This window comes from Cylas formicarius, unplaced genomic scaffold, assembly GCF_029955315.1.
Source record: "Cylas formicarius isolate icCylForm1 unplaced genomic scaffold, icCylForm1.1 PGA_scaffold_10__41_contigs__length_53128322, whole genome shotgun sequence".
Lineage (NCBI taxonomy): Eukaryota > Metazoa > Arthropoda > Insecta > Coleoptera > Brentidae > Cylas > Cylas formicarius.
In genome coordinates, this window is record NW_026844214.1 from 22,000,827 (window position 1) to 22,026,299 (window position 25,473).

The window sequence follows — 25,473 nt, forward strand, 5'->3', positions numbered from 1 at the left end:
TGCGAGTTTGTATTAGGAAAGTTATTTTCGCTCGTTATGTGCTCGAAAAGTGGTTCGGTCTCTACAATAACCTATTCTCCATAGAGCACCAGGTGATACTATGATGATTTAAAATAAGATTAATCAATATGGCGACAGATAGTCGTTATGCAGATCCACGATCCACTTTACGATCCGGAAACCTATAATAGAGACGAAAAAAAGTTTCGTACAAAAGTTTCTTGGACTCTCCTGTAGATTTAAAATATTATAATTTTGTTATTTTAAATGACCCACCCTGTACAACATTTTTGGAATCGTTGGTTAAAATAAAGGTGACTCTCTTAAGAAATTCCTAGTTAGAATTTTGTATAGTTTAGGCAGAAATTGAAGTTATATGTTTTTTTTCGTATTTTGATCGCCCCATATAAAATTGTGTTGTGACGCTACTGATACGGGTATTGCAACGGAAAATTTAACCACAGACTAAAGAGATAATGCCTACTCAATCAGTTTCACAGAGGCGCCTTAGCTTATACAGGGTGTCCCAAATAGGTGGAGCGGTTTTGGTGAATTCAATTAACAAAGTCTCAAGATTTTCAAGTGGAACGCCCTATATTTTTACTCAGATATCAATTCTAGGACAAAAGGTAAGGTAAGTTTGTAATTTATCTTATATTTAAATTTTACTTACTTTTTGAGATATTCAAGGTTTAAGATAACACCCGTATACATTTTTGTTGAATTTAAAGCTGCGCACATTAGGGCACTTATTGGTAATATTAGGTATTTTTTAAATAGCAAACACATGATACTATTTCTTTTAAAGATATAATACTCCAGATATACGAATATAATCTATTGCTAATAATACAGAGTGTCCATTAATACGTGGAAATTTTGAAAAAAGCAACTCTATGCTGTACACTTTAACAGATTTCATAAAACTTTTGAATTCCTATTTAAAGAAACATTTGATTGTAAATTATTGAAAATAACCAATAAGAAAAATAAATAACTATAGTTTATAGGCTTACTAAACAATGTTACAAATTTGAATAAATAAATCTATAAAACAAAAAAAAACAGAAACAAATAACTAAAAAAACTTAAATATGGTGATACTATAATATGTTTTCAATACTATTGTGCATCCACTGCAATACAAATTGGATAGTGCGTCATAATGCTAGAGGCCACATTTCTAACCGCATCACTATTATTTAATGCAAGAATCTCTTGTCTAATTTCTCCTTAAGGTCATTAACTGTATTTCACTTATTTTGCGATTTATACACGATCCTCTAAAGTGCCCCACAAAAAAAGTCCATGGGTGTAAAATCAGGTCTTCGCGGTGGTCACCAAATGTCACCATTTTTATCAATTATATTTTGGAAATTTACTCTTAAAAAAATTATCACTTGACGATCACATATAGGGCGCGCTATCTTTACTGAAATATAATGTTCTCGCGCAAGTTGTCGGGCAAGCTAGATAATTAACTATTAAATGCTTCTTTAAATATGAATTCTGAACTTTTATTAAATCTGTTAAAGTGTAGTATAGAGTCGATTTTTTTCAAAATTTGCACTTATTAATGTAAACCCTGTATTGTTAGGAAGTAGTATCATGTCTTTGCCAACAAGTAACCTAATATGGGCTTTAAATTTAACAAGAAATTATACGGGTGTATTTTAAACCTCGAATATCTCAAAAAGTAAGTGAAATTTATATATAAGATAACTTACAAACTTACCTTATTTTTCGTCCTAGAATTGATATCTGAGTAAAAATATAGAGTTTTCCATTTGAAAATCTTGAGATTTTGCTAATTGAATTCGCCAAAAAGGCTCCACCTATTTGGGACACCCTGTATAAGCTGAGGCGTCTCTGTGAAACTGATTGAGTAGTGCATCATCTCCTTAGTCTGTTGTTAAATTTTTCGTTGCAATACCTTGATCAGGAGCGTCACAACACGATTTTATATGGGGCAATCAAAATACGAAAAAAAAACACACATAACTTCAATTTCTGCCTAAACTACGCAAAATTCGAAATAGGAATTTCTTAAGAAAGTGACCTTTATTTTAACTAAGGATTCCGAAAATGTTGAAATTTACAGCGTGTTCCATTTAAAATAACAAGGTTTATGTCGGGGGGACACTTTTGGGACACCCCGTATCACCAGAATTATAATATTTTAAATCTTCAGGAGAGTCCAAGAAACTTTTGTACGAAACTTTTATTCGTATCTCCTTTAGGTTTCCAGGTCGTATAGTGGATCGTTTTATTTTGCACACGATGTACGTGCAACATTTTGGGGTGGGATCTAAGTAGTGATTAAGTATAATATAGGCTTCCCCCACTCCTCTCCCTTTTGTGGGCGTATCCTCCTTACCCACGACTCTCTAGCTCCTCCCCCTTTACCCATAATCCCTTGAAATTGGCTCCCATTGGATAAGCAAGCACCAATGGGGTTTAATCAATCTCCCCACCTCTAGTTTGCGATGGCGGCGAAGCCAATCAGAGCCCAGATATTTTCCCACCCGTATGAAAAGCAATGGCGTCAATGAGACTTGATCATATTGTTCGCGTGACCATCTGCACCCCCTAGCGGTTCGAATGTAAACTAGTGTCCCCTCTTGGAATAAGATTTTCTTTAATAAGGTAACCCCACCTAGTGAATATTGACCAAAACATTTATTTTAAAAACATATAATTCTGCGAATGTGTACCCTCGCGGGTACAAACTGTACTTTTATTGCGCACAAAGGACAGTGGAAATAAAGACGAAAAGTGTTGGATTTCTTTTCTCGGAACTGGAAGCTGGCAGGCACCATCAATAATATCTGCAAAACAAAAAGCTGGTTAAAATTTTCATTAATAAAGTAGGATATTAGAAACCGTATACCTTTTTAATTTACTAAGCCATCTACCGTGCGTTAGCTTCATACATATTTCCGCATGCTTCTGTCTTAAGGTATCGTGAAATATTTGACTATTTATCTGGGAAAAGTTCATATGTCGAAAATATTATGTGTATGTGGCCGTGGTAGGCTTTCTTTGCTATTATAATTTTATTTTTGTTATTTAATATTTACAAAATTAATTTATCTATCTTATTGATGATTTTGATTTTCTTTGCTATTTTTATTATTTAATATTTTCAAAATTAATTTATCTATCTTATTGATGATTTTAAGATATCGCAGTCAACTTTACTATTTCATCAATTTCTTTTATTTATTGCTGATCTTTGAGGATAGTATACATACTTTTTTTCGTAACTTATCTGTATCTACCCTTTAATTTCCTATCAAGCCATAAAGCAAACTCGAAAGGCATCTTAACTAAAAAGTCATATACTTTAAAGCTGCTGCGACTACTACTACATGAAAGTGTGTTTCTATGCAATCTCAACAATAATGAAATCTGGACGCTTATATTAAATGCTGTAATACTCTTCTCTGCTAACGCTCTAGGAGACGCTATTTGAACCCTGTTCAAAGAAAAACTTCTACAGCCCAAATAACCTCTCTGAACCACACTTAAGCGCATCACTCTTTCACTGTCTTGCAGCCTTCAGATTAATATTCCGTACTAACTACGTATGCTATACACGAAACGTTCTCTTTTCTAATTTTTTTCTATGCGCTACATTAACGAACAGGATCTAAACTTTTCTGTCTGTGTATTTTGTTAGCCACCTTAAAAAATTAAAAAAAAAGGTATGCGAACCTAGAGGATATTTTCCATATTTTTCACAAATGGTGACAACAATTAATGCAAGTATTATTTTTAATAATAATCCATCTTTCGCTATGACACGAAAACATCGACTTTTTAATTCTAATTTTTCTCATAGAGCTTCCCTTTAGTCTCTATCTGTTCTTTAACTAAATCCCCACCTTTTTGAAAAACCAACCTCTAAAAACAGTTAATTTTCTCTAATTTAAATTTGTACGTTTTCCGCAATATGTGTGAATATTTTCGCTAGAGTATTTAGTTACTTAGTACATGTCCTAATCAATATTTTAAAAATATAATTCTAATGATACGTGCTTACGATTTGAAGATAACGAAACATTCCCCAGTTTCATAAATGAGAGCTCACTGCCAAACTACCAAACATCACAGTACAAACTACCGTACTACGCCCCCCTGGACAAAATCAGGTCAGTCAGCGTCATTAATTCTACCTGCGTTAACGAATAGCGTATTGTTAATTAAGGTTTAATACGCAGAAAATTTAAGTAACAAATAATCGCAATGAAACTCACTAACATCATAAATTATTAAAAAAAAATTAGAACACTTGGAATTTACTGGAGTAACCAATTTGGCACTAAAAATGGAAATTTTCGATACTCTACTAGGTGCCTACAATAAATTTTACTATTATTTTTAATGCAGAGACACAACGATTTTCTAGTTCTGAATTTGATCAGGGGTATATGACCATAGTTTACGCCGACTCTAAAAGGCATGCAGTCTATTGTTTTTGAACGCCCCATTTTGTGTATTATGTTCAAAACAGAGACTCTCTGGGCTTACGACTACAGCTACCAGCTACTACTTTCAATAATATTAACACAAAAAAAAGTAGGTGGCATTTCTATAATACGTGCAAAGTTTATGTGAAACTGACTGGAAGACAGAGTAATGCACCAATATGTTACTAAACATATCTCGATAGAATTCCGTAAGAGCTTACCTCCAAGTTTCCTCATTTAGTCAGTCAAAGCATCAAATGGGAAATTCCAATCCAACATATGTAGTGGTGGAAATATATCAACCGCCTACGTTACCGAAGGTGCCCGACTGAAGCTTCTGCGTCTTCTTTACCCCACATGCCTACTTAAAAAGATACTGGTCTAAGTCTCAATATTCCTGTTAAAAAAAAGAGAGGTTCTATATTGCCACAAATATGTGTTTTCAAAATTTTACCTGATTTGGCGACGACTACGCTGAAACTTTCCATATCTCGTGTCCCCATGACTGGTCTGTTTCATATATCAAACCTCACCTCGCACGGGTTTGAACCTCCTTTAAAAAAAAAACAGGCAAGACTTATACTTATATCAAAGTAATACGAGGAACTTATATTTTATGCCAAAACTTATTTCATCACCTCCAAAGGGGAGTAGGGGATTTCTAAAGTATGGTAGGTACATCTCTTTCATTTTTTAATTAAAAAAGTGACACAATTACGCGACGTAACTCGATCCGGATCGTTAACGCGTCTCAAGATGGGGGTTTAGAGATGCTGAGGTCATTAAATTGATTCACTATTACCAGTACATACTGAAACCCCCTTATTTCCAAAATAAAAAAAAATTGTTAACTGTTAACACAACAAAAAAAAACTATTTTCTCACCAATTATATTTCTGGGTCGTTTTCAGAATTTGTCCAACGTAAAATCCCAAGAGGATAGGGCCGCAATTTCGAAAAATGTTCATGTCTCCCCACTATGCATTTGTACAAGAAGCAGGGCCGGATTAACAGCAATTATATTCTTGTCAGTCAACATACAGCCGCCGATTGAATTCTCGGATTCTGCTTTACTAGTTGCCATGGTCTGTCAAATATGTTACTTAAAAATTGTATATTTTTTTTTTTACAAATAATATACCTTTCCTAAAATAATTCCGCCTTTGTCAAGTTGGACACGGGCACGTCTGTCCGCTTTGAAAAGCGCAGGCGTATGTATCTTCCAAAATGATCCAAGCAGGCCCGGATTGCCAGCAAATACACAACTCCCCGATTCAATTCTGAGATGTTGCTTCACGAGTTACCATGATCTGTCAAATATTTTAATTAAAAAAAATCTATTATTTAGCAACAATATACCTTTTTAAAAATAATTTCGTCTTTTTTCAAGTTCAACAGGACACGTGTGTTCGTTTCAGTTGGACAAGGGCACGTCTGTCCGCTTTGAAAAGCGCGGCGTATGTATCTTCCAAAATGATCCAAATTGTTAACCTTTTTTTGATTCCTCGTTCCCCGATTCAATTCTGAGATGTTGCTTCACGAGTTACCATGATCTGTCAAATATTTTAATTAAAAAAAATCTATTATTTAGCAACAATATACCTTTTTAAAAATAATTTCGTCTTTTTTCAAGTTCAACAGGACACGTGTGTTCGTTTCGAAAGGTTTCGTAGTCTGTAGCTCTGTCGAATTCTCCAAAATTCGTTAAACCTTCAGATATTTTCAAAATTTGTCCAACGCAGACTTCCACTCACGCAGTTTCGAAAACTTTCTGGTCTCCCCGCCATGCATTTGTACACGAAGCCGTTCTGGACTATCAGCAAACAGCACATCCGTCATTTTTCTTCTCGGATTCCGCTTGACGAGTTACATCGATCTGTCAAATATTTAATGTAAAACAATCTTATCTATTACTTTTACCCAATATTAAGTACCTATTCAAAATTAGTAGCGCCTTTTCGAGTTCGAAAGGTTTCGTAGCCTATAGCCCTGCCGAAATGCCATTGCATTTGTACACGAAGCAGGGTCGGATTGTAAGCAAACAGCACCCCCGGTCACTTTTCTTCTCGGATTCTGCTTGACGAGTTACAACGATCTGTGGAATATTTAGCGTAAAAAAAAATTATCTATTACTTTTACCAAAAATGAAGTACCTATTCAAAATTAGTAGCGCCTTTTCGAGTTCGAAAGGTTTCGTAGCCTATAGCCCTGCCGAAATGGCATTGCATTTGTACACGAAGCAGGGTCGGATTGTAAGCAAACAGCACCCCCGGTCACTTTTCTTCTCGGATTCTGCTTGACGAGTTACATCGATCTGTGGAATATTTAGCGTAAAAAAAAATTATCTATTACTTTTACCAAAAATGAAGTACCTTTTTTCTTTAAAACAGTTCGTCCTTTTCGAGTCTGAAAGGTTTCGTAGCCTATAGCCCTGCCGAAATGTCATTGCATTTGTACACGAAGCAGGGTCGGATTGTCAGCAAACACCACAAGCGTCACTTTTCTTCTCGGTTTCTGCTTGACGAATTACATCGATCGGTCAAATATTTAATATAAAAAATATCTATTTTACCAAAAATACGTACTCTTCTAAGATAAATTAGCTCTTTTCGAGTTTAAGAGGACACGTATGTCAACTGTAGGATGTTTTATTATTATATTTTCCAGTGTCTATAAATTAATAAACAACAGAAGCTTCCGAATACAAAAATTTCAACATGAGTTTTTTTTTTCTTTAAACTTAAAAGTTCTAACCCCTAAAACCATATTTTTAATACGCTGGCGGACGTATAACAATCCCCAAAAATTACCATATTTACTATTGATATATTTCTATTCCGAACTTAACTCAATACATGCAAAAAAAACTAGCGAATGTTATTTATTATCTCCGATGGGTGGATGATCGAGAAACGTTTAAATAAATCTACCTTTCTGTCTCTCTTTTTCTATATAGGTCACTCATTCTCTCTATCTGTTACTTTCCACAATCCGAATTTACACTTGGCCCCCCCCAAAAATCTTGTAAAATTTTATCTGCTTAACTTCTTCGCGTTGTTCATATGGCTGAATTTTTTGGAAGATATATCGTGCGTTATTTCTATTAAAATTCTGTTTCCTTTTTACCTACTTCAAAAACGTAAGCGAGCATTTTTGGTTGTTTTATTAAACAAAAATTGATACTAAACAAGATCCGTATCTCCGACCTCAGCCTCCTTTGATCACTCCCCAATTTTTTTTTAATTAAGTATAGAAACCTCGTCGAACATATACATAATACTAGGTCAAAATGTTACGCGGTTACTCATTAAAGTCGCAATTCCGAAAGCTTCTTACCTATCTTTTTCCAGTCTTTTTTGTTTTATTTATCCGTATATGAAACACACATTGAACACAAAACTTAAACTCGTTGGCGATATTGCATTAAGCAACAAACGCGGATAACAGAAACGAACCCTTAACACAAACGCTTCTTTAAACTTCGACTGACACGTGAAACAACCCGCATTCCTACGAAAGGCAGGTAAACCAAGCAGGTCAAATTTTAAGCTACCCTCCAGTGTCGTCATAGGTTGGGGCATAGTAAATAGCGAATACAACAAAGCGGTAATTTATAATAATTTAATTTGCATTTTATTTAACTTAAGTTGTTTTGTAGAAAATGAGACATTTCTGCAATTAATCAATATACTACGAGTACTTTTCCGCTTAATTACTATTTTTGAGAAACAAAAGGAAACGTTAGATTCCATTCAAACTTTTTCGGTTTTCATGATATCTCGCGTTTATTTAGAAGCTAATGGCCTGTGGCCTTAACCAGACGTTTCCAAAGCCTGGTTCTTAACAAACACGAAAAATAGAGTTATATTGCCACCGAAAATCTGAATTTATGTTTAAAAATGTAACTTCCCGTATTTAAACTATTGCCTGCATTGGCGCCTATATTTTATAGTTTTTTTTTTGTATCCTATTTTTTTTGTTTTGCTTGCAAATGTGTGTCCATTTTTCGGGTACTGGATTTTTTTTTTCTCAAATTATTACAAATTACTCAAAACGGAGTTAAAAAGAGACGAGGAGAAAAGGGAAGAACCCTTATTTTTCCGACACTGACCTCCGATGTTTATAAAAATTGACGCCTTGACACCCTCCCCGTGAATATTTTACAAAGGATTTTTAAAATTTAACTTCCAAATAACGCATACTCTCGCCTAGTGTCACAGTTTTGGGCCCCATTTTGCTATGGTTAGACAGGTTTATTCTTGTACATTGTCGGGACAAAAGAAGCATCTCCTTCATCCAAATTGATTTTTTCATACCTAATACAACAGCTGCCGGGCATCATCTCGCCTTAATTGTTTCTATTGAATTAATTTTAGTTACAAAAAATTAGATGATCGTCAAAATTGGCATAAAAGATAATCAAGATTTAATTAAAACAAGAATATGCACAAAAGAAAAGAGATAAACTCCGACACGGGAAACAAGGAAATATCGCTGAAACGGCAACTGATCTAGCGCGCGCCTTTTTTAAAAATAATAATTTTTCAAAAGAATTCTAGGCTAAGCTAAATACCTGGTGTAACAAAATATTGAAGGATCTTCATGATCCTACCTGTGAGCGAGTAGAAAATTATTTGCAAAGAGGATAAAGGTATATCTTAATATAAATAGTTTCACTATTGATAATATGTCCCCTTTTAAAATGGCGCATTATTTGATACGTACTTTTTTTTTTCTTGTCAGAGCTTGTCTAAAAAAAAGTGGGATGGATGGAGGTTCTCCGTCAGGTTTTTTTCCTGTCGAAACAAGTTTGTGCGGCGTTCGCTTTGGATCTGGGGAATGGGTGGGGTTATACATATATAAGCTATAAGAAATTTTAATTTTTTATTCAGTTTCCACTCATACAATTTCGTGTTAAGTGCAGAGTGAGAAAAATGTCAGAAGTCGAAAATTATCCAACGCAAGCATTGGATTCGTGGGGAAGATTTGTGGTCAATGCGGAAATAATCCGCGAACAAAAATACATTTACGAGGCAGCAATTACGCTGCCGGAATTCGGACTAGAAATTACCTCAGGTCTTAGCCCAGCAAGAATCTTCGCTCCGGCAGTGAAAGTGAGCTTTCTCCCCTACGTTTTGTCGGAGAAAAGAAGCATTTCGTTCGACGAGATGGACTTCACAGAATTAATACAACAGCTTCCACTGTTATTGTTAGCAGGCCCGACTGGTAAAGTTATGTATTTAACCTGCTTCAAACTCAGCTGTCTACAATGTGATGGTGAAGTCTTGGTCAAGATTGAAAATAGCGAGGGTATACTCTATATTTCGAAAGACTGGGTACAGGAATTAATTACCATAAGCAAATTGGTATTTAAAAGAATACGAGTACTGTCTCGTTTGAACTTTTACGAGTACTACGATAGAATATTGTATTTGACTATAGATGAAAATTTGCTGGAAGACGCCAAAATCTTTCCGCATATAGAATATTTATGTTCTACGGAAGAGAGTGAGCAGAGCTACTGCATGGAGGACTACATGCGTTTTGGAAAAATGCAGATAAAACAAGATATCAACAAAAGGATAGCATGGGACATACCTGTGTTTTAATAGAAATTTACCTGTAAACTAATAATAATAAATGTTTTTTAAAATTCAGTGTGTGTGTATGTTTTATCCTTATCCCCCATAAAAAAGTAAAAAAAAAACAAGTAATTGCGTAAAAATAACTTTATTAAATAATAAAAAAAATAACAACAAAATATATTCAAACAAAACATAGTACCACCGGAATGAAACCTTCAGAAATTACCCCAACAACGGAGATTCTCGCATATAATTTACCAAAAAAAATTTGCAGTGGAAAAGTCAAAGTTCAAAGCTGGCGTTGCAGTGAGCATAAGTGGCACAAAATCGGTTTTTGACAAAAGCTATGAAATTAATTGGACACCCCGAAAATTTCAAGATTGTTAAAGTAAGTGGTTCCTTCCCTCTTACGTATCTTTTGGAAGATATGGAGGGGCGTTAAATCAAAAGGTTCGTTTTATGAAGTCGAATTACAAAAACCGTACTACCAAATAGTCGATCGACTATTTGGTAGTACGGTTTTTGTAATTCGACTTCATAAAACGAACCTTTTGATTTAACGCCCCTCCATATCTTCCAAAAGATACGTAAGAGGGAAGGAACCACTTACTTTAACAATCTTGAAATTTTCGGGGTGTCCAATTAATTTCATAGCTTTTGTCAAAAACCGATTTTGTGCCACTTATGCTCACTGCAACGCCAGCTTTGAACTTTGACTTTTCCACTGCAAATTTTTTTTGGTAAATTATATGCGAGAATCTCCGTTGTTGGGGTAATTTCTGAAGGTTTCATTCCGGTGGTACTATGTTTTGTTTGAATATATTTTGTTGTTATTTTTTTTATTATTTAATAAAGTTATTTTTACGCAATTACTTGTTTTTTTTTTACTTTTTTATGGGGGATAAGGATAAAACATACACACACACTGAATTTTAAAAAACATTTATTATTATTAGTTTACAGGTAAATTTCTATTAAAACACAGGTATGTCCCATGCTATCCTTTTGTTGATATCTTGTTTTATCTGCATTTTTCCAAAACGCATGTAGTCCTCCATGCAGTAGCTCTGCTCACTCTCTTCCGTAGAACATAAATATTCTATATGCGGAAAGATTTTGGCGTCTTCCAGCAAATTTTCATCTATAGTCAAATACAATATTCTATCGTAGTACTCGTAAAAGTTCAAACGAGACAGTACTCGTATTCTTTTAAATACCAATTTGCTTATGGTAATTAATTCCTGTACCCAGTCTTTCGAAATATAGAGTATACCCTCGCTATTTTCAATCTTGACCAAGACTTCACCATCACATTGTAGACAGCTGAGTTTGAAGCAGGTTAAATACATAACTTTACCAGTCGGGCCTGCTAACAATAACAGTGGAAGCTGTTGTATTAATTCTGTGAAGTCCATCTCGTCGAACGAAATGCTTCTTTTCTCCGACAAAACGTAGGGGAGAAAGCTCACTTTCACTGCCGGAGCGAAGATTCTTGCTGGGCTAAGACCTGAGGTAATTTCTAGTCCGAATTCCGGCAGCGTAATTGCTGCCTCGTAAATGTATTTTTGTTCGCGGATTATTTCCGCATTGACCACAAATCTTCCCCACGAATCCAATGCTTGCGTTGGATAATTTTCGACTTCTGACATTTTTCTCACTCTGCACTTAACACGAAATTGTATGAGTGGAAACTGAATAAAAAATTAAAATTTCTTATAGCTTATATATGTATAACCCCACCCATTCCCCAGATCCAAAGCGAACGCCGCACAAACTTGTTTCGACAGGAAAAAAACCTGACGGAGAACCTCCATCCATCCCACTTTTTTTTAGACAAGCTCTGACAAGAAAAAAAAAAAGTACGTATCAAATAATGCGCCATTTTAAAAGGGGACATATTATCAATAGTGAAACTATTTATATTAAGATATACCTTTATCCTCTTTGCAAATAATTTTCTACTCGCTCACAGGTAGGATCATGAAGATCCTTCAATATTTTGTTACACCAGGTATTTAGCTTAGCCTAGAATTCTTTTGAAAAATTATTATTTTTAAAAAAGGCGCGCGCTAGATCAGTTGCCGTTTCAGCGATATTTCCTTGTTTCCCGTGTCGGAGTTTATCTCTTTTCTTTTGTGCATATTCTTGTTTTAATTAAATCTTGATTATCTTTTATGCCAATTTTGACGATCATCTAATTTTTTGTAACTAAAATTAATTCAATAGAAACAATTAAGGCGAGATGATGCCCGGCAGCTGTTGTATTAGGTATGAAAAAATCAATTTGGATGAAGGAGATGCTTCTTTTGTCCCGACAATGTACAAGAATAAACCTGTCTAACCATAGCAAAATGGGGCCCAAAACTGTGACACTAGGCGAGAGTATGCGTTATTTGGAAGTTAAATTTTAAAAATCCTTTGTAAAATATTCACGGGGAGGGTGTCAAGGCGTCAATTTTTATAAACATCGGAGGTCAGTGTCGGAGAAATAAGGGTTCTTCCCTTTTCTCCTCGTCTCTTTTTAACTCCGTTTTGAGTAATTTGTAATAATTTGAGAAAAAAAAAATCCAGTACCCGAAAAATGGACACACATTTGCAAGCAAAACAAAAAAAATAGGATACAAAAAAAAAACTATAAAATATAGGCGCCAATGCAGGCAATAGTTTAAATACGGGAAGTTACATTTTTAAACATAAATTCAGATTTTCGGTGGCAATATAACTCTATTTTTCGTGTTTGTTAAGAACCAGGCTTTGGAAACGTCTGGTTAAGGCCACAGGCCATTAGCTTCTAAATAAACGCGAGATATCATGAAAACCGAAAAAGTTTGAATGGAATCTAACGTTTCCTTTTGTTTCTCAAAAATAGTAATTAAGCGGAAAAGTACTCGTAGTATATTGATTAATTGCAGAAATGTCTCATTTTCTACAAAACAACTTAAGTTAAATAAAATGCAAATTAAATTATTATAAATTACCGCTTTGTTGTATTCGCTATTTACTATGCCCCAACCTATGACGACACTGGAGGGTAGCTTAAAATTTGACCTGCTTGGTTTACCTGCCTTTCGTAGGAATGCGGGTTGTTTCACGTGTCAGTCGAAGTTTAAAGAAGCGTTTGTGTTAAGGGTTCGTTTCTGTTATCCGCGTTTGTTGCTTAATGCAATATCGCCAACGAGTTTAAGTTTTGTGTTCAATGTGTGTTTCATATACGGATAAATAAAACAAAAAAGACTGGAAAAAGATAGGTAAGAAGCTTTCGGAATTGCGACTTTAATGAGTAACCGCGTAACATTTTGACCTAGTATTATGTATATGTTCGACGAGGTTTCTATACTTAATTAAAAAAAAATTGGGGAGTGATCAAAGGAGGCTGAGGTCGGAGATACGGATCTTGTTTAGTATCAATTTTTGTTTAATAAAACAACCAAAAATGCTCGCTTACGTTTTTGAAGTAGGTAAAAAGGAAACAGAATTTTAATAGAAATAACGCACGATATATCTTCCAAAAAATTCAGCCATATGAACAACGCGAAGAAGTTAAGCAGATAAAATTTTACAAGATTTTTGGGGGGGGCCAAGTGTAAATTCGGATTGTGGAAAGTAACAGATAGAGAGAATGAGTGACCTATATAGAAAAAGAGAGACAGAAAGGTAGATTTATTTAAACGTTTCTCGATCATCCACCCATCGGAGATAATAAATAACATTCGCTAGTTTTTTTTGCATGTATTGAGTTAAGTTCGGAATAGAAATATATCAATAGTAAATATGGTAATTTTTGGGGATTGTTATACGTCCGCCAGCGTATTAAAAATATGGTTTTAGGGGTTAGAACTTTTAAGTTTAAAGAAAAAAAAAACTCATGTTGAAATTTTTGTATTCGGAAGCTTCTGTTGTTTATTAATTTATAGACACTGGAAAATATAATAATAAAACATCCTACAGTTGACATACGTGTCCTCTTAAACTCGAAAAGAGCTAATTTATCTTAGAAGAGTACGTATTTTTGGTAAAATAGATATTTTTTATATTAAATATTTGACCGATCGATGTAATTCGTCAAGCAGAAACCGAGAAGAAAAGTGACGCTTGTGGTGTTTGCTGACAATCCGACCCTGCTTCGTGTACAAATGCAATGACATTTCGGCAGGGCTATAGGCTACGAAACCTTTCAGACTCGAAAAGGACGAACTGTTTTAAAGAAAAAAGGTACTTCATTTTTGGTAAAAGTAATAGATAATTTTTTTTTACGCTAAATATTCCACAGATCGATGTAACTCGTCAAGCAGAATCCGAGAAGAAAAGTGACCGGGGGTGCTGTTTGCTTACAATCCGACCCTGCTTCGTGTACAAATGCAATGCCATTTCGGCAGGGCTATAGGCTACGAAACCTTTCGAACTCGAAAAGGCGCTACTAATTTTGAATAGGTACTTCATTTTTGGTAAAAGTAATAGATAATTTTTTTTTACGCTAAATATTCCACAGATCGTTGTAACTCGTCAAGCAGAATCCGAGAAGAAAAGTGACCGGGGGTGCTGTTTGCTTACAATCCGACCCTGCTTCGTGTACAAATGCAATGGCATTTCGGCAGGGCTATAGGCTACGAAACCTTTCGAACTCGAAAAGGCGCTATTAATTTTGAATAGGTACTTAATATTGGGTAAAAGTAATAGATAAGATTGTTTTACATTAAATATTTGACAGATCGATGTAACTCGTCAAGCGGAATCCGAGAAGAAAAATGACGGATGTGCTGTTTGCTGATAGTCCAGAACGGCTTCGTGTACAAATGCATGGCGGGGAGACCAGAAAGTTTTCGAAACTGCGTGAGTGGAAGTCTGCGTTGGACAAATTTTGAAAATATCTGAAGGTTTAACGAATTTTGGAGAATTCGACAGAGCTACAGACTACGAAACCTTTCGAAACGAACACACGTGTCCTGTTGAACTTGAAAAAAGACGAAATTATTTTTAAAAAGGTATATTGTTGCTAAATAATAGATTTTTTTTAATTAAAATATTTGACAGATCATGGTAACTCGTGAAGCAACATCTCAGAATTGAATCGGGGAACGAGGAATCAAAAAAAGGTTAACAATTTGGATCATTTTGGAAGATACATACGCCGCGCTTTTCAAAGCGGACAGACGTGCCCTTGTCCAACTGAAACGAACACACGTGTCCTGTTGAACTTGAAAAAAGACGAAATTATTTTTAAAAAGGTATATTGTTGCTAAATAATAGATTTTTTTTAATTAAAATATTTGACAGATCATGGTAACTCGTGAAGCAACATCTCAGAATTGAATCGGGGAGTTGTGTATTTGCTGGCAATCCGGGCCTGCTTGGATCATTTTGGAAGATACATACGCCTGCGCTTTTCAAAGCGGACAGACGTGCCCGTGTCCAACTTGACAAAGGCGGAATTATTTTAGGAAAGGTATATTATTTGTAAAAAAAAAAATATACAATTTTTAAGTAACATATTTGACAGACCATGGCAACTAGTAAAGCAGAATCCGAGAATTCAATCGGCGGCTGTATGTTGACTGACAAGAATATAATTGCTGTTAATCCGGCCCTGCTTCTTGTACAAATGCATAGTGGGGAGACATGAACATTTTTCGAAATTGCGGCCCTATCCTCTTGGGATTTTACGTTGGACAAATTCTGAAAACGACCCAGAAATATAATTGGTGAGAAAATAGTTTTTTTTTGTTGTGTTAACAGTTAACAATTTTTTTTTATTTTGGAAATAAGGGGGTTTCAGTATGTACTGGTAATAGTGAATCAATTTAATGACCTCAGCATCTCTAAACCCCCATCTTGAGACGCGTTAACGATCCGGATCGAGTTACGTCGCGTAATTGTGTCACTTTTTTAATTAAAAAATGAAAGAGATGTACCTACCATACTTTAGAAATCCCCTACTCCCCTTTGGAGGTGATGAAATAAGTTTTGGCATAAAATATAAGTTCCTCGTATTACTTTGATATAAGTATAAGTCTTGCCTGTTTTTTTTTTTAAAGGAGGTTCAAACCCGTGCGAGGTGAGGTTTGATATATGAAACAGACCAGTCATGGGGACACGAGATATGGAAAGTTTCAGCGTAGTCGTCGCCAAATCAGGTAAAATTTTGAAAACACATATTTGTGGCAATATAGAACCTCTCTTTTTTTTAACAGGAATATTGAGACTTAGACCAGTATCTTTTTAAGTAGGCATGTGGGGTAAAGAAGACGCAGAAGCTTCAGTCGGGCACCTTCGGTAACGTAGGCGGTTGATATATTTCCACCACTACATATGTTGGATTGGAATTTCCCATTTGATGCTTTGACTGACTAAATGAGGAAACTTGGAGGTAAGCTCTTACGGAATTCTATCGAGATATGTTTAGTAACATATTGGTGCATTACTCTGTCTTCCAGTCAGTTTCACATAAACTTTGCACGTATTATAGAAATGCCACCTACTTTTTTTTGTGTTAATATTATTGAAAGTAGTAGCTGGTAGCTGTAGTCGTAAGCCCAGAGAGTCTCTGTTTTGAACATAATACACAAAATGGGGCGTTCAAAAACAATAGACTGCATGCCTTTTAGAGTCGGCGTAAACTATGGTCATATACCCCTGATCAAATTCAGAACTAGAAAATCGTTGTGTCTCTGCATTAAAAATAATAGTAAAATTTATTGTAGGCACCTAGTAGAGTATCGAAAATTTCCATTTTTAGTGCCAAATTGGTTACTCCAGTAAATTCCAAGTGTTCTAATTTTTTTTTAATAATTTATGATGTTAGTGAGTTTCATTGCGATTATTTGTTACTTAAATTTTCTGCGTATTAAACCTTAATTAACAATACGCTATTCGTTAACGCAGGTAGAATTAATGACGCTGACTGACCTGATTTTGTCCAGGGGGGCGTAGTACGGTAGTTTGTACTGTGATGTTTGGTAGTTTGGCAGTGAGCTCTCATTTATGAAACTGGGGAATGTTTCGTTATCTTCAAATCGTAAGCACGTATCATTAGAATTATATTTTTAAAATATTGATTAGGACATGTACTAAGTAACTAAATACTCTAGCGAAAATATTCACACATATTGCGGAAAACGTACAAATTTAAATTAGAGAAAATTAACTGTTTTTAGAGGTTGGTTTTTCAAAAAGGTGGGGATTTAGTTAAAGAACAGATAGAGACTAAAGGGAAGCTCTATGAGAAAAATTAGAATTAAAAAGTCGATGTTTTCGTGTCATAGCGAAAGATGGATTATTATTAAAAATAATACTTGCATTAATTGTTGTCACCATTTGTGAAAAATATGGAAAATATCCTCTAGGTTCGCATACCTTTTTTTTTAATTTTTTAAGGTGGCTAACAAAATACACAGACAGAAAAGTTTAGATCCTGTTCGTTAATGTAGCGCATAGAAAAAAATTAGAAAAGAGAACGTTTCGTGTATAGCATACGTAGTTAGTACGGAATATTAATCTGAAGGCTGCAAGACAGTGAAAGAGTGATGCGCTTAAGTGTGGTTCAGAGAGGTTATTTGGGCTGTAGAAGTTTTTCTTTGAACAGGGTTCAAATAGCGTCTCCTAGAGCGTTAGCAGAGAAGAGTATTACAGCATTTAATATAAGCGTCCAGATTTCATTATTGTTGAGATTGCATAGAAACACACTTTCATGTAGTAGTAGTCGCAGCAGCTTTAAAGTATATGACTTTTTAGTTAAGATGCCTTTCGAGTTTGCTTTATGGCTTGATAGGAAATTAAAGGGTAGATACAGATAAGTTACGAAAAAAAGTATGTATACTATCCTCAAAGATCAGCAATAAATAAAAGAAATTGATGAAATAGTAAAGTTGACTGCGATATCTTAAAATCATCAATAAGATAGATAAATTAATTTTGAAAATATTAAATAATAAAAATAGCAAAGAAAATCAAAATCATCAATAAGATAGATAAATTAATTTTGTAAATATTAAATAATAAAAATAAAATTATAATAGCAAAGAAAGCCTACCACGGCCACATACACATAATATTTTCGACATATGAACTTTTCCCAGATAAATAGTCAAATATTTCACGATACCTTAAGACAGAAGCATGCGGAAATATGTATGAAGCTAACGCACGGTAGATGGCTTAGTAAATTAAAAAGGTATACGGTTTCTAATATCCTACTTTATTAATGAAAATTTTAACCAGCTTTTTGTTTTGCAGATATTATTGATGGTGCCTGCCAGCTTCCAGTTCCGAGAAAAGAAATCCAACACTTTTCGTCTTTATTTCCACTGTCCTTTGTGCGCAATAAAAGTACAGTTTGTACCCGCGAGGGTACACATTCGCAGAATTATATGTTTTTAAAATAAATGTTTTGGTCAATATTCACTAGGTGGGGTTACCTTATTAAAGAAAATCTTATTCCAAGAGGGGACACTAGTTTACATTCGAACCGCTAGGGGGTGCAGATGGTCACGCGAACAATATGATCAAGTCTCATTGACGCCATTGCTTTTCATACGGGTGGGAAAATATCTGGGCTCTGATTGGCTTCGCCGCCATCGCAAACTAGAGGTGGGGAGATTGATTAAACCCCATTGGTGCTTGCTTATCCAATGGGAGCCAGTTTCAAGGGATTATGGGTAAAGGGGGAGGAGCTAGAGAGTCGTGGGTAAGGAGGATACGCCCACAAAAGGGAGAGGAGTGGGGGAAGCCTATATTATACTTAATCACTACTAACAAATCTATGTCTTCTCGAATGTTTTGCGAACGTATACGGGGTGTTTAAAAAAAACCGCCAATATTCGACTCTAGATTACTCATCCAAAAAAAGGGAAAAAGTTCATACAAAAGTGGATCAGGAAATGTTTAGTTTCATAATACAAGTATGTCCAATTTCTGTTATCCGAATTCGTTGAAATTTGGCAACGTCATTTATTAACCCACTGTATAACTAGATTAAAATTGTGAAGCCTCGTGCTGTTCCGGGAGGCTCCTGAAACAATAATATTGCTCATGAGATGTGTGCCACTGTCTATTTTGCAATGGTTTGTTATTTACCTCTAATACGTAACTTTTTTTTTTTTCAAAAGAACAGGACCAAAGTGACCACGTAGCCTACGAATCTCCGACTAATGTTGACGTATGTTTTTTAAAACACCCTCTATAAAGCAGGTGTCAAAAAATGCCTTTTAATATCTATAAAATTTTATTCTACCTCCATCTCGACCTACTGATGGTGTAGAGGTGGCAACTTTGAAATTCTAAATATTTCTATTACAGATTCTATTCCACAGAAAGGTCAGGTTTTGTGCGAAGTGTTCTTTTAGATTCTCGGTAGATAGCCCTATACAGGCAAAACATCAATTATCAAAAATTTCACGGATCGCTGGTATGAATCCGATTTTAGTGTTATCATGCCATCGTTTAAACATAAATATTCCACTGCCTACTCTAAAGTATGTAATTATGCACTTATCATTCTTGCGCAAAGTCCCACTTTAAAACGTCAGCTTTGTTTAACTTTGTCGCGAACCAATTAGAGCGTTTCCGCTATTTTAGTCACGTATTAGGAGCAACCAAATGTTGTCGATAGATTTAAAACACTTGGAGTAAAAGTTGCTTCTTTCTTGACAAAAAAAAATCGACTTAGAAACTGATGAAACCTGACGTAAATCATTAGTTAGCTTATTGTATATACGAAATGGGTAGACACGACTCTTGTTAGTGGTATCGAGGTTTTTTAAAATCGAAAAAGCTGACACAAATGGGGAAATTAAAAAAAAAAACTCCGAAACTATTCAACATACCCGAATGATTTTTGGTTTGACTTGACTTGAAGACCATACGGAAGCGATGACCAAGGAAGTATGGAATTAATTTTACTCAACTAATGAACATTTTTATTTCTGATTTTTTGAACAGGCAAAATACATATTCTTTTCAAAATCATTTAGGTAATCCAAATCCAAAGATTCCGCTGTGCCTATTATATCTTTGTTGCTACAGAATGGATCGTGTGTCGAAAAGATTGGTGTCCAGGTATTGCTCTCATTTATCCATCCATATTTATTTGGGTTACAAAATTTTTATAGGGTACGTAACTGGAATACCAAATTTTCAGTTGACATATGCATCTAAAATAATTTAGAAACATATTATACCGTTGTACAAACATATACCCATCTGTTCGGGAAGATCGAACAAATAAAATAACCAACCCGTGTTACACGGGCAATGAGGTTATGAGCGCCGGGAAGAAGCGTCTCCGGCTTGCTGGCAATTAATCTTTCGTTTGATTTTTCCTTCGATGTTGTGACAAAGATATTATTAATTTTCCGATTCCTAAAGTGAAAATCTAGTTCCTGCTTTACGTTAAGTGTGACTATCCAAAATTGATTATATTTTTAATTATAAACTCAAGGCATACCATGTTGGCGATAATTAGGTGAAGTCATTAAAGTGTTTGCGAAAACTTTTTGGCTTCTGAATTGCCCAGATGTTGCAAACCGCAACATTAGTTGGTCCTTCGAGCCGGATCAATAGGCCGGAACAATATGCCGTGGAAGGACCAAATACTGTTAAGGCCTCAATTTATATAGTTAACATTTATATAAACTCCATCAAATTAACTTAATTTATAGTCTAAAAGAAACAAAAACCGGGGAGGGTTAAGCAAATTGGCACATATACTATAAGAATTTAATACTATTGGGACTGTAACTGCTTTTTAATATTGACTTTAGACGTTGAGTTAGATATATTAATATTACATTTAGTAAGAGGTAGTAGACACATACTACATGTTCTTGATGTATTATAGCTAATTTTTCTATAAGGGTCGAAGAGAATTTTAATTTTATTTATCTTAATTTATTTATTCATTCGTAATTTACATAAAATGTGCACCAAGGTACGAAGAAATGTGATTTCTTTTTCTCACTCTATAAATTACCCTTACGCAAGATCCATAGCGTCCAAACATCCATAGATCGCATTGCAGTAACAGCAAGAGATATTCATAATTTTACGGTTAACTGACAAAAGTAATGATTATATCCTTTAGTTAATGACCATAAGTAACTGCTTATTGATAATGTGTTGTCTCAACCGCAGCTGAGAATCAATGATCATCATAAAATTAGTGTTCCAAACTGTAACAGCACATTTTACTTCCAAAATGAGCTATAATTTTCTAAATAAATATATGAAAATTATTTTCATTAATATTTTCGAAACAGGTTGAGTGGTTTCAGTAATGTGTAAATATTGAATCTGATTTCAAACTAAAAATATTAAATTTTGGTCAGGAGCCTAATTTTGCAGGGGTATAATTTATAAAAACTGCAATAAGGTTTTTGTGGCTTGTCTTTTAATCTTTTTCTTATAAAATCGTAAATTTTACTACCCATCTTATATATTCATCAAAAATTTGACATTAATAATTTTAGAATCAAACTCAGCATACCAAAATTACTAAACTGTCTCTCAATCTGACATAAATTTATATAGAAATTTGAATAGAAAACCAGGGTTTATTTTGGAGGTAGAATATGCTGTTATCGTTTGCCTAACAATCTTCGGCACACCCTGTATATGGAGGTTAGTGGAAATCCATGGAGCTCCACGGACAATACACCGGTGGAAATACATGGAACTGTGATGGAGACAAGTAGATATGCGGTGGAGATTCGAGATACGGTTTTTAATTAGTTTAGTGCCCGAAAGTGAAATAGTCCTTTCATTAGTCTTTTCACAAACAAAATTCTGCTTTTTTGAAACATAATTCTTAAAAATAAATAACATAAAATGTTGTGCGAAAGAAAACACATTGTTTCTTACATATATGCTCAAATCATTCCTTTTCATATTTCTGTAAAAAATTTCCGCAACAGGAGCAATTTCAAAATTTTGCATCACGCCTTTTTTTTTCAAATGCTTTCTAAAATAGAAAAATATAGAGCAATTTTAGAGGACAGGTATAAAGTTGTATGAAAATCTGTGGCCATTGCTATAAAAACTGTAACACAACAAGTAAATTTACTCGACCATTTCTTAAAAAGAGGTATCGCCACACCACGGTATAGGGCGGTAATAAAAAAACATCAACTTTTAAGGTGTTAAGGTATAATAATTTACGGCTTCGGGTATTTCCACAAACCCCAATTCCAAAGCTGAAAAATCGGTGTGAATTTTTGGATGCGCTTCTTGCTAAGTTCCAACATAATTTGAAAAATCGCTACAAATATGCTATGACTATCAAATATTTAAAAACATTTTCTTTATAACTGCGCACATAACTCCGCTTTCTTTCATAAAATTTTGAAACTGAAGAAAGGAATTATGCAAAAAATATAGTTAAGCTAACATGTTAGCTAAGCGAGGGAAGAGTTGAATTAAATTTAAATACTGGTATGTATGAAAAAGTGGACCCTTTTGTTACCCTAACGTTTCTTTGGTTACCTTGGTATTGGACTGAATTTTTTTTCTGCATAATAAAATGCGTAGTCCACATAAACATACATACTTCCTGGAAATACCTGCGGTGTGCTAAATGTGCCTAAAATACACTTCAGTAAACCCTGCTGATTTTCAATTTTGTATTTTAGGCACCTTCTAAAAAAAAAGCTGCCTGGTTTTCAACTTGTCGTAACTTACTAAAACGACAACAATCACATCATTCTAGGGTCTTGATTAGTTAGTGAATGGTTGTAATTATTCTTTGACCTTTAAGTTGCATCCAAGAGATCGATTGATTGATATAGATCACAAATGAGGATTTACTGTCGTACAAAATCAGTGAGTAACCCCTGGATTTAAGCTAAATGTCAATTTAAGGTAAAAATTATACTGTACGTACATTGTTACTTCTGAGATTTACTTACTAGTTTAATATATTTTGAAATTTGGCGGTTTTTAATTTATCTTTTTTTTTCATTATCGTCCATTAGATACTATATTGAAATTTTTTAATCATTTCAATTCTTTTTTAATGTAAACTAACTCCAAGTGGTGTGACATATCCATTCACAAAACGATAAGAGGAATCTTTAAAAATCAGTTTCCATTTCTAGAAAACAGTTTTTAATACTTTATAAAATAGAGACATGCTTACTTTAATTCTTGCTGCGATTTCAATCAAATACGCATTTCTCGATTTACTTTTATGACATTGATTTTTTTACTATTACATCGGTAAAACGATGAAATCATAATATGTGACATAGCTAACTCAGAAAATGAATATCTCAAAACCACAATGAAAAATACCTAAGTATCGGGGGAAAGTGATTACAACACAAAATGTGACCAGCATTTTTTACAGAGTATATCGGATTATATCCCAATATTTTATATTAATTGAAAACAGTTTGCAAAGGTGCTATAATTATTAAAATGTGTCAGTTGAATATCCCCACCATATCAAAAATATGAAAACAACAAAAATGCATCATTTATTTAATAGCGCAATTGTAAAAAATTCTGCAAACATGTAGCGATAGAGGCTGTAATTGGCCTCAGTAAACAGAAATCACTGTCATAAATGATTCTCTCTCCCCAGTTTTGCAAGTAAAACAATTTTTGGGTTTTGTCAAACTGTTTGGATCGAGTTTAATCAACTTGAAATTGCGGGCCAAATTGCCAGTTATATTAAGCTTTTCCTCATTTGGAATATTGCAGTTTCAGGTCTATGTTTATTTGCCGCCAGAAGTAAACCTGGTGGCAAACAGAGTGGATTCCCTATTTTAATTAAAAAAAATTGTTTTTCTTCTAGATGCTACAATATTCAAACTTATTGTGTCAAACTCAGATTTTGTTTACCACTAAAATTGGCGTAAAAGTAGTATTTTAATTTCAATGCTAGACGTCACATTTTGAAAGTTTAATCATCAATATCTCGAAATCTCCAAAGTGTTATTTTAACATCGCATAACATGTTTTCGTGCCAACCAACTCACCTTCTTTTACTTTACCGACAATTTTTGCCTCTCCATTGAACCCCATTACCGCAAGAACCATCACCCACATGGAAGGGGACATGTTCGCCAGCTAAATACACCACTGTCTAGTCCACAGCAACGACGTCAATAGCACTCACTGCGATTATAATCCTTCAACATAACAAACGCAGATTTTCGCCACTTAAAACTGTCACAGATGTCCGACGAACTAACGCGATAACCGGTGCGCGTATAGAACTCCACCGGACAGCCGTGAGTCGACAAAGCCCTCCTGCAAAGCTTCTGATGAGAGACTGCAGGGAAAAGCTTCGGAAAATCAGGCAATGCTTTCGCGCAAGCGTTTCTGCCCACTTGATAAGTGCCAAGAATAATATATTTGGCGATTCACATTTGTTTATTTCATGCCTCGCGGGTATGTTGAGGTCCTTCGGCAGTGCCGCGGTCAAGACTCTTTTAGTATAATTATTTAATGTTGATGTTTTAAAATGGTTTTAAAATAATTTTTTAGGAAAAATTGTCTTAATCCAAATAATGAGGTTATAGGTTATATAGTCATGTCATTTCCAAAATGCAAAAAGAGCGAGCTACAACGACTATTACATTTGTGAGAAAATATAAAAGATTACAAAGCGATGTAAAACCACCAAAACTAAAGTTTTAGCGCACTGAAGTGTTCTAATGTTTGCAAAGCATTATTCGAAGATATGAAATCTTTGAAACATATAGATAATAACGATTGCTCAGTTGGGTTTGGTCGACCTTTGCTAACGCTGGTTGATACTTGAAGTGTCAAAATGGTGGCCTTTAAAAAAGTTGACCCCACCCAATTACACCACCTTTCAATCTAGCACCACAACCTCTTTGCTCGACTGTTGGGAAACAAAGTTGGCATGTTTTTAGATCCTTAGTTATTTATTATAAAAGTTTTTTACATTTCTAGTGCAGGATGATCGATAAATATCTGTAGTTAATCGAAAGAAATTGGAGTTGAAGAAATTTCTCAACTATTGTATATAAGACTGGTCTTTACATATACTAAAACTATATAACTGCGAAGACCTACAGCGTAAACATAAACATGATGGTTTCAACCTGCACAAAAAAATTAAAGAATTATCTGGAGCAAATAAGCGACAAGCACCATATAGACTGTTTGATAATAACCACCAGCAAGCAAAAGACATCTCTGAGGAAATAGTCATATGGAAAAATTATATCCGAGACTTATTTGCCGACTTAAGAGAAGAGCCATCCACTAGCAATAATAACGAAGGTCCTACCATAATTAAATGTGAACTTGAACGCGCTATCAACCAACTAAAGAACAATAAAAGCCCAGGACCTGACAATATTTACTCAGAAGTTATTAAGTTAATTGATGAAGAAAACTTGGATCTCTTCTTAAAACTACTTAATCAAATATATAAATCTGGTAAAATTCCGACA

The 25,473-nt window shown here is 34.5% G+C and overlaps 1 protein-coding gene and 2 long non-coding RNA genes across 3 annotated transcripts in view; 1 reads left to right on the forward strand and 2 right to left on the reverse strand.

The window, feature by feature from the left end:
- LOC132700937 (nephrin) overlaps window positions 1–24,214 on the reverse strand; it is a 746,572-nt gene extending 722,358 nt beyond the window's left edge. The window contains exon 1 of the mRNA XM_060668540.1: window positions 24,025–24,214. Within this exon, the coding sequence (XP_060524523.1) occupies window positions 24,025–24,106 (82 nt within the window). The 5' untranslated portion in view covers window positions 24,107–24,214. The remainder of the gene's footprint in view (window positions 1–24,024) is intronic.
- LOC132708065 (uncharacterized) lies at window positions 2,595–5,775 on the reverse strand. The gene is made up of 5 exons (XR_009619819.1): window positions 5,614–5,775; window positions 5,358–5,559; window positions 4,927–5,025; window positions 4,694–4,869; window positions 2,595–2,828 (listed from the first exon to the last, which is right to left on the reverse strand). It is a non-coding gene; the product is annotated as an uncharacterized LOC132708065 (long non-coding RNA).
- Window positions 15,339–18,520, forward strand: LOC132708110 (uncharacterized). The gene is made up of 5 exons (XR_009619833.1): window positions 15,339–15,500; window positions 15,555–15,756; window positions 16,090–16,188; window positions 16,246–16,421; window positions 18,287–18,520. It is a non-coding gene; the product is annotated as an uncharacterized LOC132708110 (long non-coding RNA).
- Window positions 24,215–25,473: the final 1,259 nt, after the last annotated feature.